This window comes from Scleropages formosus, chromosome 6, assembly GCF_900964775.1.
Source record: "Scleropages formosus chromosome 6, fSclFor1.1, whole genome shotgun sequence".
NCBI lineage: Eukaryota > Metazoa > Chordata > Actinopteri > Osteoglossiformes > Osteoglossidae > Scleropages > Scleropages formosus.
Window position 1 is genome coordinate 16,314,806 of NC_041811.1, and position 12,540 is coordinate 16,327,345.

The 12,540-nt window shown below is 41.0% G+C and overlaps 1 protein-coding gene across 1 annotated transcript in view; it reads left to right on the forward strand.

Moving 5' to 3' along the window:
• Positions 1-826: 826 nt before the first annotated feature.
• The window catches only part of camk4 (calcium/calmodulin-dependent protein kinase IV), a 44,486-nt gene continuing 32,772 nt past the window's right edge, over positions 827-12,540 (forward strand). The window contains exon 1 of the mRNA XM_018736878.2: positions 827-1,265. Within this exon, the coding sequence (XP_018592394.1) occupies positions 1,150-1,265 (116 nt within the window). The 5' untranslated portion in view covers positions 827-1,149. The remainder of the gene's footprint in view (positions 1,266-12,540) is intronic.

Genomic DNA, 12,540 nt, shown 5'->3' on the forward strand with positions numbered 1-12,540 from the left:
CACCCTCAGCAGGACTCGAACCCCAGACCCATCAGCGAGCAGGCACAGACCAAATCCGCTGCACCACCACACCCCCCATTTAGCTGATGCTTTTCCTGAAAGTGGCATACAATGTTAAGATACTTACAATTATTTACCCATTTATACAGCTGGGTAGTTTTACTGGAGCAATTTAGGGTAAGTACCTTGCTCGCAGGTACTACAGCTGGAAGGGGGATTCAAACCTGTCACCTTTGGGTTCAAAACAGCAGTTCCACCCACTGCAGTACCAGTATGATGCCCAATTTGGGGAGCTGGTAGCTTAGTGGTTAAAAATGCTGCCTTTAGACCCACAGGTTCGAATCCCACCTCCAGCTGTTGTACCCTTGAACGAGAGACGTACCCTAAATTGCTCCAGTTAAATTACCCAGCTGTATAAACGAGTAAATAGCTGTGAGTACCTTAACATTGTAAATCACTTGTCGAAAAGTGTCAGATAAACGATTCAATGTCATCTGAACCTGAGTTTTTTTTTTTTTATTGCAACTAGCAGCTCCAACTACTACGCCACCTGCTGTCTCATACTCTCAGATACTGTCATCTACCGCATGTAATTCAGGCAGTTGCAGTTATTTTTACAGTCAGGAGAAGTGACAGTGCCTCTGGTGCAAGTACTACTTTAGTCAGTGCGTGTGAAGCAGCAGCACTTGAACACCGCCCTGTTTCCAGAGCGTGAACACACTCGATACTGAATGATCTGTACCGATCATGACACGATGCTTGTGCTCGGTGCCGTTATCCGGGTGCCTCTAAGACCCAGCGGAGGCCGACGGCGCGCGCAGCCCCGTCCCCAGTCCCCCGGCGCCTGGCAGCCCACACTGCCTGGGCTCCGTTCACTGCACAGCGCTGGACGCCTGCTGCAGGTGCACCTCACATGGCCGGGCGGACAGCTGTTTGAACTCCCCTTTTTCATCGGCTTCCTAACACGCTTCCCCCGCCCAGTTTCGTATCGCTTAGTTTGCGGCGAGGATAACCAAGTCTCTCGGTGTGTGTGTGTGTTAATCTCGGACGGGTAGCTGCTTCTCCAGCATCATCGCGCCGCTCGGAGAGACCGCACGGTCTGCGCGGCTGTACGGTAGTAGGTAGGGCTGCGGGAGCCAAGAGTCGGAGATGCTGAAAGTCACCATGCCTTCCTCCAGCTCGGCGGCTGCCTCCGACTACTGGATAGACGGCTCCAAGAAGGAGACGCTGGCGGACTACTACGAGCTACAGTCCGAACTGGGACGGTGAGTCTGTCAATTTTACCAGCAAGGCAGCGGCGCGCTTTTTAAGAGGTTAATAATTACGCTTCGTCTGTGAATAACGCTCTCTCAGGTTTATTATCCTTCGTTTCATCAATGTTTTAGGTTACTTGGGAACTAGGCGTCGAAACTGATGCGAAGCAAATGATCGTCGGTGTTGTCCATGAGAATAGACTAGAGTAACTACTTGTATTGTAGAGATTTTAACTTTTCATTTCCAGTAGTAGCGGAGTTGTTTGCCACCACTGAGGTAACACGGAGGAAGGATGGACGGACGTCTGCTCCGCGCCTTCGATCGCTCGCGCGCTGCTTCGCTCGCGCGCGTCACGTGTCGCCGCCTCGGATTCCGTTACCACAGTTTCCTGCTGCGAGGCTCGCGCTGCGGGTCGTTGAGCCTCGTTGCGAACGGAACGAGTTTCGTCGGATGACAGAAGTGCTGTGAAAAAAGCCGCGAAGCGCCGCAGTTACTGCTGTGTGCAGCGCGCAGTAAAAAAAATACGACTTTGCTGGCATGGTGGTGTGGCGATCCTGACTCAGTAAGTGCTGTTCCACCGCGGAGGTGCATTGAGCACTGGAAATAATGCGGATAGATGCATACTTCGTTTCCTTTTTTTTTTTTTTTTTTTTTTTGCCTCAGCCTCAAACAAAATTACCTAAAACGGAATCTCTTACATAGACTTTCTGTAATTGATTTTTTTGCTATTGAAAGACATAATAAACATGCCAGCTGTGAAGAATCTCTGGTAATATTAGTAATATCCTGTTACAGTAACACAAAATTTGAAGCCTCAAAACTGGAAAGGCGGATGCCACAGATGGCTGTTTAGTTAGTGTACAACTCAACTGCAAAAAGGATGGAACAATTGTATTTCTCACTGGTTTTCATAAATGTACTCTGTGTTTTGAGTATTACTATGTTATTTCTCCATGTTGTATAGTCGTATGTCCAATGTCCATGTCTTTTTTCCTTATGTGTCTGTGAGAAAAAAAGGTTTACCGTGCCAGAGTGGTTTCGGCCTCGTTTGTGGCCGAGTGCAATGAGCTCGAGTGGGTTTCCCAGTGACCGCCTTGAATCAGGGCGACCGTTTGCTTAGGAACGACTCTTGCTGCGGATTTCCTCAGCTAATCTTGTCTCACGTTATGGTGCCGTACAAGTTCTCGTTGCTCGACAGCGAAGGTTCGGACCCCGATCGAGCAGCTGCGGTCATCTTTATAGTCGTGGGAAGTGACGGTGCTGAAGCCGGGATGTACTCAGGTTGCACACACTTTGACGTGCAGCACATATCCAGGTCCGAGGAGTTATGCTGAAGTGACATTCGTGGCGGAGCTGGACAGGTGTGTCCGGACAAACGGTGAGAGTAACGTACAGTAGGATGACAACATTCTGATTTAATGTCCCGGTTGTCTGCTCTACTCCTGTGCCTGTGTTGCCGTTCTGAATTACGGTCAGCTGATAAATACAGCAAATTTAGAAAAAAAACTTCTCAGCTTTAGATATGTCTTCGTTTTTATCTTCCGCATTGCTGAAGCAGACCCCACCTTGAGTAGCTGTTTTTACTTTTTTTTTTTTTTTTTTTTTTTTACGTTTTGCAAATTCACAGGTAAAATAAAGGACATGTGGCATATGTCAAAATATCTCAGGCTATTAACATTTTACATAGAAAACCCACATCATCACACACACACATCTGAAACCGCTTGTCCCATGCGGGGTCGCGGGGAGTCGGAGCCTAACCCGGCAGCACAGGGCGTAAGGATGGAGGGGGAGGGGACACACCCAGGACGGGACGCCAGTCCGTCGCAAGGCATCCCAAGTGGGACTCAAACCCCAGACCCACTGGAGAGCAGGACCTGGTCAAACCCACCGTGCCCCCCGAACATAGAAAACCATCAGGATAAAGTCATATTTCCTACCTTGACCATATACTGCATATGATACGGTGAGGTTTTTTGACGGTTCTGATTTGTCTGCATTGCAGCTTATAGTGCATAGTCATAATTGGTCTTGGGATTTGAGCTATTTGGGTTTTTTCTGCTGTTTCTCAGTCATTCAGTTTCCATCCCTTCTCCTATAGAGGGTCATGCTAACAGCAGCCTGAGTAGGCAGGCCCAAACCCTTCTTTTCCCCAGTTCCTCCTGGGGATCCTCAGGTATTGCCAGCAGAACCAAGAGATATAATCCCTCTACCGTGTCTTGGGTCTGCCCTGGGATTTCCTCCCAGCGGGAGCTGCCTGATCTAAGTTCAGTGGGAACCGCTCAGAGAGCATTCTTTAAACATGTCTGAACCACCTTAACCTACTCCTCTCAGTGTATCTCCTTAACTTATAATCATAGTTCAGACTGGAGGGTCATTTGTGACTCACTGTTTTCCAAAATCACGTTTTTATCCCATAGCCAAAATGAATAAAACCTTAATAAAACAAACCTCAGTTGATTTATCTGCTGATTAGGTTTTGTGAAAACGTTGGATACAACTATGATACATACTGAGTTTAAACCAAATACTAATTAAAAATTATTGAAAACAGAAATACTGATGTTCCATCCTCAGTATATCTTGTGCCACATCAAATATTTCCAGGATTGGTTTTGGACTACTGCAATCCTGCATTGTAAAAGAACTGCTCCCAGATATTTACAAGACTTGATCAACCGCAACACCCCAGCCAGACCCCGACGCTCGTCTGCTTCTGCTCGCTTAGTGGTCCCATGCACAAAAAGCAAAGCACGGAGGTTCTCGGTTCTGGCTCTGCTGCAGTGCAGTGACCTTCCTCTCTCACTCAGAACTGCAGAAACTCTGTCTACATTCAAGAAGGGTCTGAAAACTCACCTTTTCCAGACCCATTTCGCCCAAGATCTCTCCAGCTCATGTGTGGTGTAGAAGTTCATGCACGGTAACTTCATGATCTTCCCCAGATAGGCCTTTACACAGCTGCTACTCCAGCATTGTATGTGATTGTTTGTGTACCTTATTCATAAAAAAACAAATAAAAATTTGGTAGGAGGTCATCAGGATTCATCTGTCCTGTGTTTTATGCACCTACTCGATCGATGAACATCGGTGCATTAAGTGGATAATAACAAACTAGGTTTAATTAAGAATCAGATGTCTGCAGCCATGTCTCTTTTTCTTAATGTAATGCACAAATTGTATTTTTGCCGAGATGTACGTCGCTTTGGAGAAAAGCGTCTGCTAAATGAATAAATGTAAATGTAATAAAAACTTCCTGATATTGGATGGGCAGATGGTCGAAAATACATTTGAATACACACTCTTATTCGGTGATGATTGTTGACTTATTTATCACGTAAGCTTGTGGAGTGTTTGTTGTGTTCTAGTTGCTTTTAACTTTTATTTACCGATTATCTTCACTTAGGTCTCCATGGTAACAGCTTCTTTCTTCTTATTGGCACTATTAGAATCACCAACATGTAAGAACACCAGATTTATAAATGCTGTGGAAGGGAGCTGAAATAAGGTAGTTTTACGCTCCTATTCTGTATGGGTGCACTTTACAAACATCTGTAGGCATGGTGCTGTAGTTAGTAGCTTGCCACCTCACAGCACCTGTGTGCTGCGAGAGATGGTGGGATTGACCCCTACTCAGTCCATCTGGAGTTTTTCAATCTACCATTTTTGAGACCATCAGTGAAGTGCTGCTCCCTCTACCTCCATGTAATACCTCTAGGTCTTAGGTGATATACTGTTGTGGTCTGTGTTTCAAGGTAAGTAACATACAATTTACCTTGTTTAAATTTCTTGTAATCGTGTTTTTATTTCTTTTTATGCTTGTACTGGTGAATTTCATGTGATGTGGAGAAAAGATTGGATTGAGGAGCTGCAAGTGAGAACCAGCAACCTGATCTAGTTCTGTGCACAGTTTTTTATTTTTAGTTATTATTTCTTATTTACACCGTGCCGTAAATACTCCTGCCAGTAGGTTGAAAACACAAGGGTGTTTATACAAGATGTCCCAGCTCACCAGAGGGAGGGGCTGTATTCCCACCGCCATCCACCAGCTGCTGGGAGAGAAAGACAGTCCAAATAACCTTGCTGTTACCTTCCACCCTACTGAGCTGTCTGGGTTGCTTACATTTACATTTATTCATCACCAGATGCTTTTCTCCAAAGCGATGTACAACTCAGAGAAAACAAAAGTGCATTTCACCAACAGACAGAAAGATAGACACGCAAACCTCAAAACACAGTCAGTCCAATACGACAGTTTTTGCAGGTGTACTTTACATGAGTAACTGCATATATAATGGATGTGGAGCACCTTGCCAAAGTAGGGGCACTAAATGAAACTTCTTGCAACTTAAATAGGGTATGTCTGTATCTGTTTTCAGTCATATATCATAAATGAAAAGTATGCCGTAATCTTCAGATTTCATTAGCACACTTTATATCCAATGTTAAAAACATTTCTAACAGGTTTAAGTATCAATACAAAATTATTTGATTAATTCTAGAAATAAATCATCTGTAGGATCATCTTACTGATCATCTAAAATGTTTTTAACGTACAGAGAGTTGTATTTTATTACCATCTAGTGCCTTTAAATTTGACAAGGAACATTAAAACAAGTTTCCTCCATTCTGGAGTGATAACTGTAAAACTAACCCACGTTTAGTTGATGAACAATGCGTAGAGCAGTCAGACAGGCTGTCATAACAAGAAGTTGTCATTGAAGACAAACAACGAAATGTAGGTGCATAAATTTTCCAAGGTTTTTTTATTATATTGTTAGCTTCTTTTGGAAGTGTGAAAATAAATGTCAATTTGATAAATCTACTGGGTATTAAAGAGCATCAAACTGTTTTTCCAAGAGTAAATGTATGGCGGCAAGAGTAAATGTATATGAGGCATTTTTGCCCATATGTGTTTTGTAACCTAGCCTGAGGCCATGCCTATGGGGTGTAATGTGACCGAATTTAAAGGAAGTGTACGTAATAGCATGTATGTTTCAGTATGGCTTTAGAGAGAGGAGGCATGTGGGACATCTGTCTACAGACAGATGCTTTATCGGAGACACTACGTCTAAGGCATCAACTGTGTACTGAAGTAGAGAAACTGACATTCTTGTCAAAGTAATTTCTTTTTTCAGATTTTATGTAATTTATAATTTTTTAATATGTTTTATTTACCTAAAACTTGTCTGAAGTGACGTACAATGTAAGGTTTGTCACTAAGGTACTGGAAAATTTTCACCCATGTATGCAGTAGGGAAATTTCTTAATTTATCTGTTCTCAAGAAAACTGCAGTAGGACTGAGGATTCAAACCCATGACCTTCCTTTTGTACTCAACATCTTCAGTGACTACGCCAAATGCTGCTTCCAATTATGCTCTCTACAACTACTTATAATCACAGTATTTTAAATAAACGGTTTATGCAGAATTCATGTTGAACCATCTTGCTGGTGTGTTTACATTGCTCTTCTATTTTCTGCATTGAAGACTGAGTCTTTACCTGTAATCAGAGAAAATACTTTTATTTCTGTGTTGACAAACTGATTATACTTGCCTTACTTTAAACAAGGTATTAAAAATATTTAAGCAAACATTTTATCTAAAACCAGGGGATAGGCTCAAGATATGTCAGTTTACTGAACATAGAAATAATATTCATCTGCCAACTATTTAAAACTGGATTTAAACAGTCAGTTTTAAATAGCAACTTTTTTTCGGAACAGCAAACTAATGAGTGTAAAGAAATGAGTTTTGCTACCTGTAATTGCAGTTCAAATCCATGCTGAAAGTCATAATGAGAAATTGGAACCAAGACATTCTTTATTCTTTCTAAAAGCACAAAATATCATTCTTTTTGTAGAAATTCAATATAATGGTGATTTTTGTCTGCCTACAGAAATCATGAAGTTGTTGGCTAAAATAGTTGTATTCTGCTCCATAATGGAGGATGCAGTAATGATATCCTAAGGAAATCTGCAAAATTAATAATTTTTTAATGGCATTCTCTGTCATAGTGCTCCAGATGCAAAAGAAATGAAATGGAAAATTGTCTGAATGGCCTTCAAAGGAAAGTATTAATTTAGCATTAAGAATCTTTGTGTTTTGCTGTTGCTACCAGAACTTTGTCTGAACTATTGTACAGATGGTTAATGTAAAAAATGGGTTGTTAAGAAAGGAGATCAGGTGAGTGTTATAGTAGATACTACAGTGTGATTACCAGGAATACCTAATTCTTGGAAATGGAGAGAAAAATTCATAGATGTCATTGTGTACCTCTTTTTAATTTTGGAAGATTTCAGCATTATGAGAATAGCATTAATTTTTGCTTTTTGAAAGGTGAGTGTCCTCTTTTTCCAAGTCACTTGTCCTCCCAGGCTGGGACTCCACTGACATACAAGACATGTAGGTAATCTTTCTGTAATAATTCACTTCACTGCATCTTTCATTAACACTAGAGAAACACTTAAGTGTACAGTGCTGCTTTAAAGTATGTGAACCCTGTAAGGATTGTCGTTCTTGTATAAAATACAAAAATAAATGTGCAAAATCTAAATTTTAACTCGATCATTTATTAATTTAATAAGTTTATTTAATGTCTTACACACGTGATTCAACTTACCCACTTGGTTTAACCAATGTAACTTATGGTTCACTTATTTTTACACCTGCATTACTTCAGTTTTTCTACTTCACTAATTTTTGGTGCTATTTTCTGTCACTGCATTATTGTATTTATGCATGCTGCTGTAACTTCCTGCAATTTTCCTTTGAAGTCTATTTATTTAACCATTTGTTTCTCATAAGTCTAGTCTTATGTACTGTTACTGTATAGCAATTTACACCTGTATACTGCAGTCTGACCAAAATATTACAGCAATAAAACAGTTAGCGTTTAGCGCATATTAATGTACATTTGAGAATGGAAGAATATGGCCCTGTGTCCGTGATAAAAAATGCCTTATTTTTTTCATTTTTAAAACAAGTAACACAACTGGATATTCTGGTTGAGGTACTTACCAGGGAAAGTGAGTCAATGACTAAATGAGGTCACATTTCACCACAGTGCCACTGCTGTCTGATTCTTCAGAAGGCAAGTGTGCCGTGAATCAGAAATGGCTTTCTCATCTCAGATTTTAGTGCAGTTCGTAGGCAGGCAATATTGCTTTTTCCCATCTGTATTACTCTTCTATGCCTCTGCGTTTGGCTATAATTTGGGAATTTATAAATGTGCATATTTAAACAAGAGAAGTTAGTATGTTCCAGCGTTCTGTAATTATGTCAGGGTTCTCATATTTTTTGCAGCACTACATTGTGTACATTTTTTAAATGGATGTCATTTCATTGAAGTTAAAACTTATGGCCACTGCTGGTTTGTTATTCTTTTACAGTATATTTTTACAGTATTCATGAGCCCCAAGTTGCAGTTTTGAAGACCCATTGAAAGACCAGGGTTCAAATTCCACCTCCTTTTGTAGCACCCTTGATCAAAGTAATTACCCTGAATTGCTCCAGTAAAAGTTATTCTGGTGTATAAATGAGTGTCTCATTTTTAATTGCTTAGTAGAAAAATTTCACATTGAAAGTTGAGATGAGAAAATCAAATAAATTCATTGAAAAAAGATGGCAATCTGTACTTTAATAAACGTCAATATGTTATATTAAAATCCATGATTAGTCAAAACTACACTTTTCTAAAAGAAAGGTTTCATATCCGCAACCTCTAAATGTTGTTCACAGAAGTGAATGCGTATAATACAAGTAGAACAGCAGTGGTTAAATAGAAATCAGAGTATGTGCCAAAGTGAATGAACTCCGACGCTAGAATATCTTAGTCAGCCACCTAATTATGATAACGTGAGTTAAAATTTTTGTATCAGGTTAATGAGTTGAAGATCTGGTTTCCACATTTCGTTGAAATGAGGGCAAGAAGATGCTTTCACACCTGTTGTCCTGAGGGAGAATCCATCAGGATAATGCAACACCATATTAATGTCAGTTTGAAGAAAGGCTTACTCTCGCCTGCAGGGCATGAGTAGGCAAATTTCATTCATTCTGGGTTGCATGTTCGGTTCTTATCAGCATATTGTACCTAAAATATACTACACTTTTATTGAATGCCGATTGTTATTCTAGTGCATTTTTATTCAGGAAGCAGTTGTCTCATAGAACCAACAGTCTGCCATTCTTAGTGCTCGGCAGAAAGACAAACAAAACTTTTTACATTTAGAAGAAGTGAATTGGGCTATAAAATAGTTCTAGTTCAGTTTTTCTGCAAAGGCCACTTTAAGCTGTGGAGATAGAGGAGAGGAGATGTGAAACTGACACCTGAGTCACCGTGGTAACAATGCACATTTTATTAGAGAGAGTAAACCAGTGGCCGGTTAAATTGGATTAAACAATAAATAAATAATATCTCATGATTTAATTCCCCTTTGCAGAGCAGTAACACCTGCAGTAGTTAGCCTTATCCTTTCTCTTTATTATAGTTCGTAACAAGGTGCAGAATATTTTGTCTATAGGCGATCTAATCAGTTGGAGTATCTTGCATGTCCCCCCTTTGTTCACATGGGTTTTCTCCTGCTGCTTTATTTTCCTTCCCACAGTCCAAAGGTGTATTTCAGGTGGATTGGTCACTCTGAACTGCCTTTGATGTGTGTATGTGTGAGCGAGCGAGCGTATCTGGTTGCCTTGTAATGGAGTGCTGTCCAATCCAGGGTGTCCCCACTCACATCCTATGCCTCTGAGATAGACACCGGTCCACTGTGTCCCTGTGTCGGACAAGTGGTTATTGATGATGGGTGGTTGGATGGATGTATGTCAGTTGTGCAGAAGTACATTAGGATTTCCCTTAGTCACAAGAAGCAAATATGTGTTGTAAACAATAACAATAATAATGCTGATGAAGGTACTTGTGTAGTGGGGCTCATTTGGTTGCTGAGTCCATCCCTGTAAGATGATTTTTGGGGTTGAGGTGAGGGTGTGCTGCTGTTCCTTTTTCTGCGAGCATACCTTTACCAAGTTAGCAGTGCTCCGTGCAGGCTCAGAAACATCCCTCGCGTGGATATTCTGTTAGTTATAAAAGTCAAAATTGATATTGTTCACTCACAGGTATCATAATTTTCCCCTGAACTTAGTGTGCACCTGCAAACAAAAGTTATATTTTTTCCCATTTCAATTAAAGTGTGTGTTTTTATTCGACTAAATCCTGTCTTTCTAATATTTTCCGTATAAGTCGAGGTGAAATTTTCTTTTTTCCTGAAATGATGTTATTGCTGTTGAAGTAATAGATGGATTGTGTTATTGTGGCAGAAGTATGACAAAAAAGGAGGCGAAAGGAGTGCCATGGGAGAAACAATATCAATATCAGCACATACAAGCTCACAGTGTATTTAATTATAGGGCAAGAGAGCTACAATCAGTCATCAGTCATGGCAAACATGCTCAAGAATGACTTGCATCTTCTGCCTGTACTGTAGTTTGTAAATTTTCCACAGATTTTCCTCATGCTGGTTATGTAAGGAACAGGCAGGGAAATTGGGTTAATTCCCACATGCATCCAAAGACACGTTGTGCTGTAATTCAGGACAGCTCTCCATGTGGCGCTATGCTAGGGGTAGGTGGTTCTTCTTCTTCATCTCTTCAGCTTGCAGGTGACAGGATGCGCGATACGTATGAATGGAAAGGCAGTTAACGTCTCATCTCTGAACTTGTTAGTTGAAAAGGTTCTGCGCACCCCTTCCCCCGCACTGTGCTGCAACCACAGGGTGCAGTACAGATATCTGTTTACTATAAGAACCTGAGGTCAGGTCAGGATCCAATCAAAATATATGAGTTATTGCTCAGTAAAGGTTTTTGTGCAGTGGAATATAATGTTTGACCCATTTACGTGGATGGAGTTTATATTGGGGGAAATTGAGCTGAAGCATCTTGCTCAAGGGTACAACTGGAAGGTTCCTCTTAGTACTGAAGCCAGGAACTTTCATGTTTTCCACTGTTGCTATATGCTTTATGTAGGGACCTGCAAAGTGGTTTGGAGCATCTGAGGGTTCTCAGTTTGAATCCCACTCTCACTGTAGTTGTCACATCCGCACCACAATCAGCAGCACCTGGCTCCGATTAAGTACTCGACGGTAATCGGAGCACTCGGCTTCATAAGACACTCCTCAGCCCCTTCCCAGAATCTCACCGAGACAACCGTCCCCTCTGCACCGACATTACTCACCACATCCTATGTCCTGTTCTCCTTTGTCCCCGTCTCCTGTTCTTTGTTCCCTGGCTTCTGACCATTCGCCTCGCCCCCTGACTTCGAATACGGATCTTCGCTCCCACTCTGACTGCCGATCAACCGACTCTTCTCCTGTCCACAACAACGAGAACTCGTCTGATCCTCAGTTCCAAATAAACGATCCTGCTCTTGGGTCCAGCCTTCCCCTCATCCTCTGTACTGCATGACAGTAGTACCCTTGATCAGGGGATTTTGAATCATTAGATTTAGAATACCCAGCTGTATAAATTGGTAAATTATTGTAAAGTTGATTAAAACTTCTTGGACAAAGATCTCAACTAAATAAAGTTTAATAAGTAACTTGCTGCGCAGGTCTTCTCTTTTGGTATTTTGGAGTGGCCATCCCAACACTTCTAGCCATGGAGCATCTTACCTCATAACAGGTTCTCAGTTGATGCAGTGGATGACTAGGGGAAAAGTGATTTCCTGAATGGCATAAATCATATGATGTGAACATTTGTCCATCGATCCAGAAACGGTCAACAACCTGGGATACAGGTGTGAATTAAGGAAATGCATTGTACATATTTCATTTAGACTCGTTAATACAAGACCCAGATTTAATTAATTTTGAATATACTTTTCAAACCGAAAAGCTTTTGAGAATTTTAGTTCTCAAAATGTTTCGTCGTCTTCATCATCATAACCATATGTGGCATAGGCCTATAAAAAGTGTGAAAATAGAAAATACTGACCAGCAGTTTAGCGGCAGTGACAGGTATGAATTCTGCAGGAATAGTTTGACACAATGGCTTGACTACTTCTGTAAGAAATTGATAATCAATGATAATTTATTATTCTCTTCTCTCTCAAGCGCTGGTAATAACACTCATAAAATATAGTATTATTTGGAGTTCTTGCTTGGTTAAGCCAGACACTTGTGCTCAGTTAGTGTCTCTGTTCTAGGTTGCAGGACACAATATGTGGTTATGGGAAATCAGTGCAGTCACTTCAAATAATGTAATATGTGTAATGACTGATGAATTTCAAATTTGATTTGG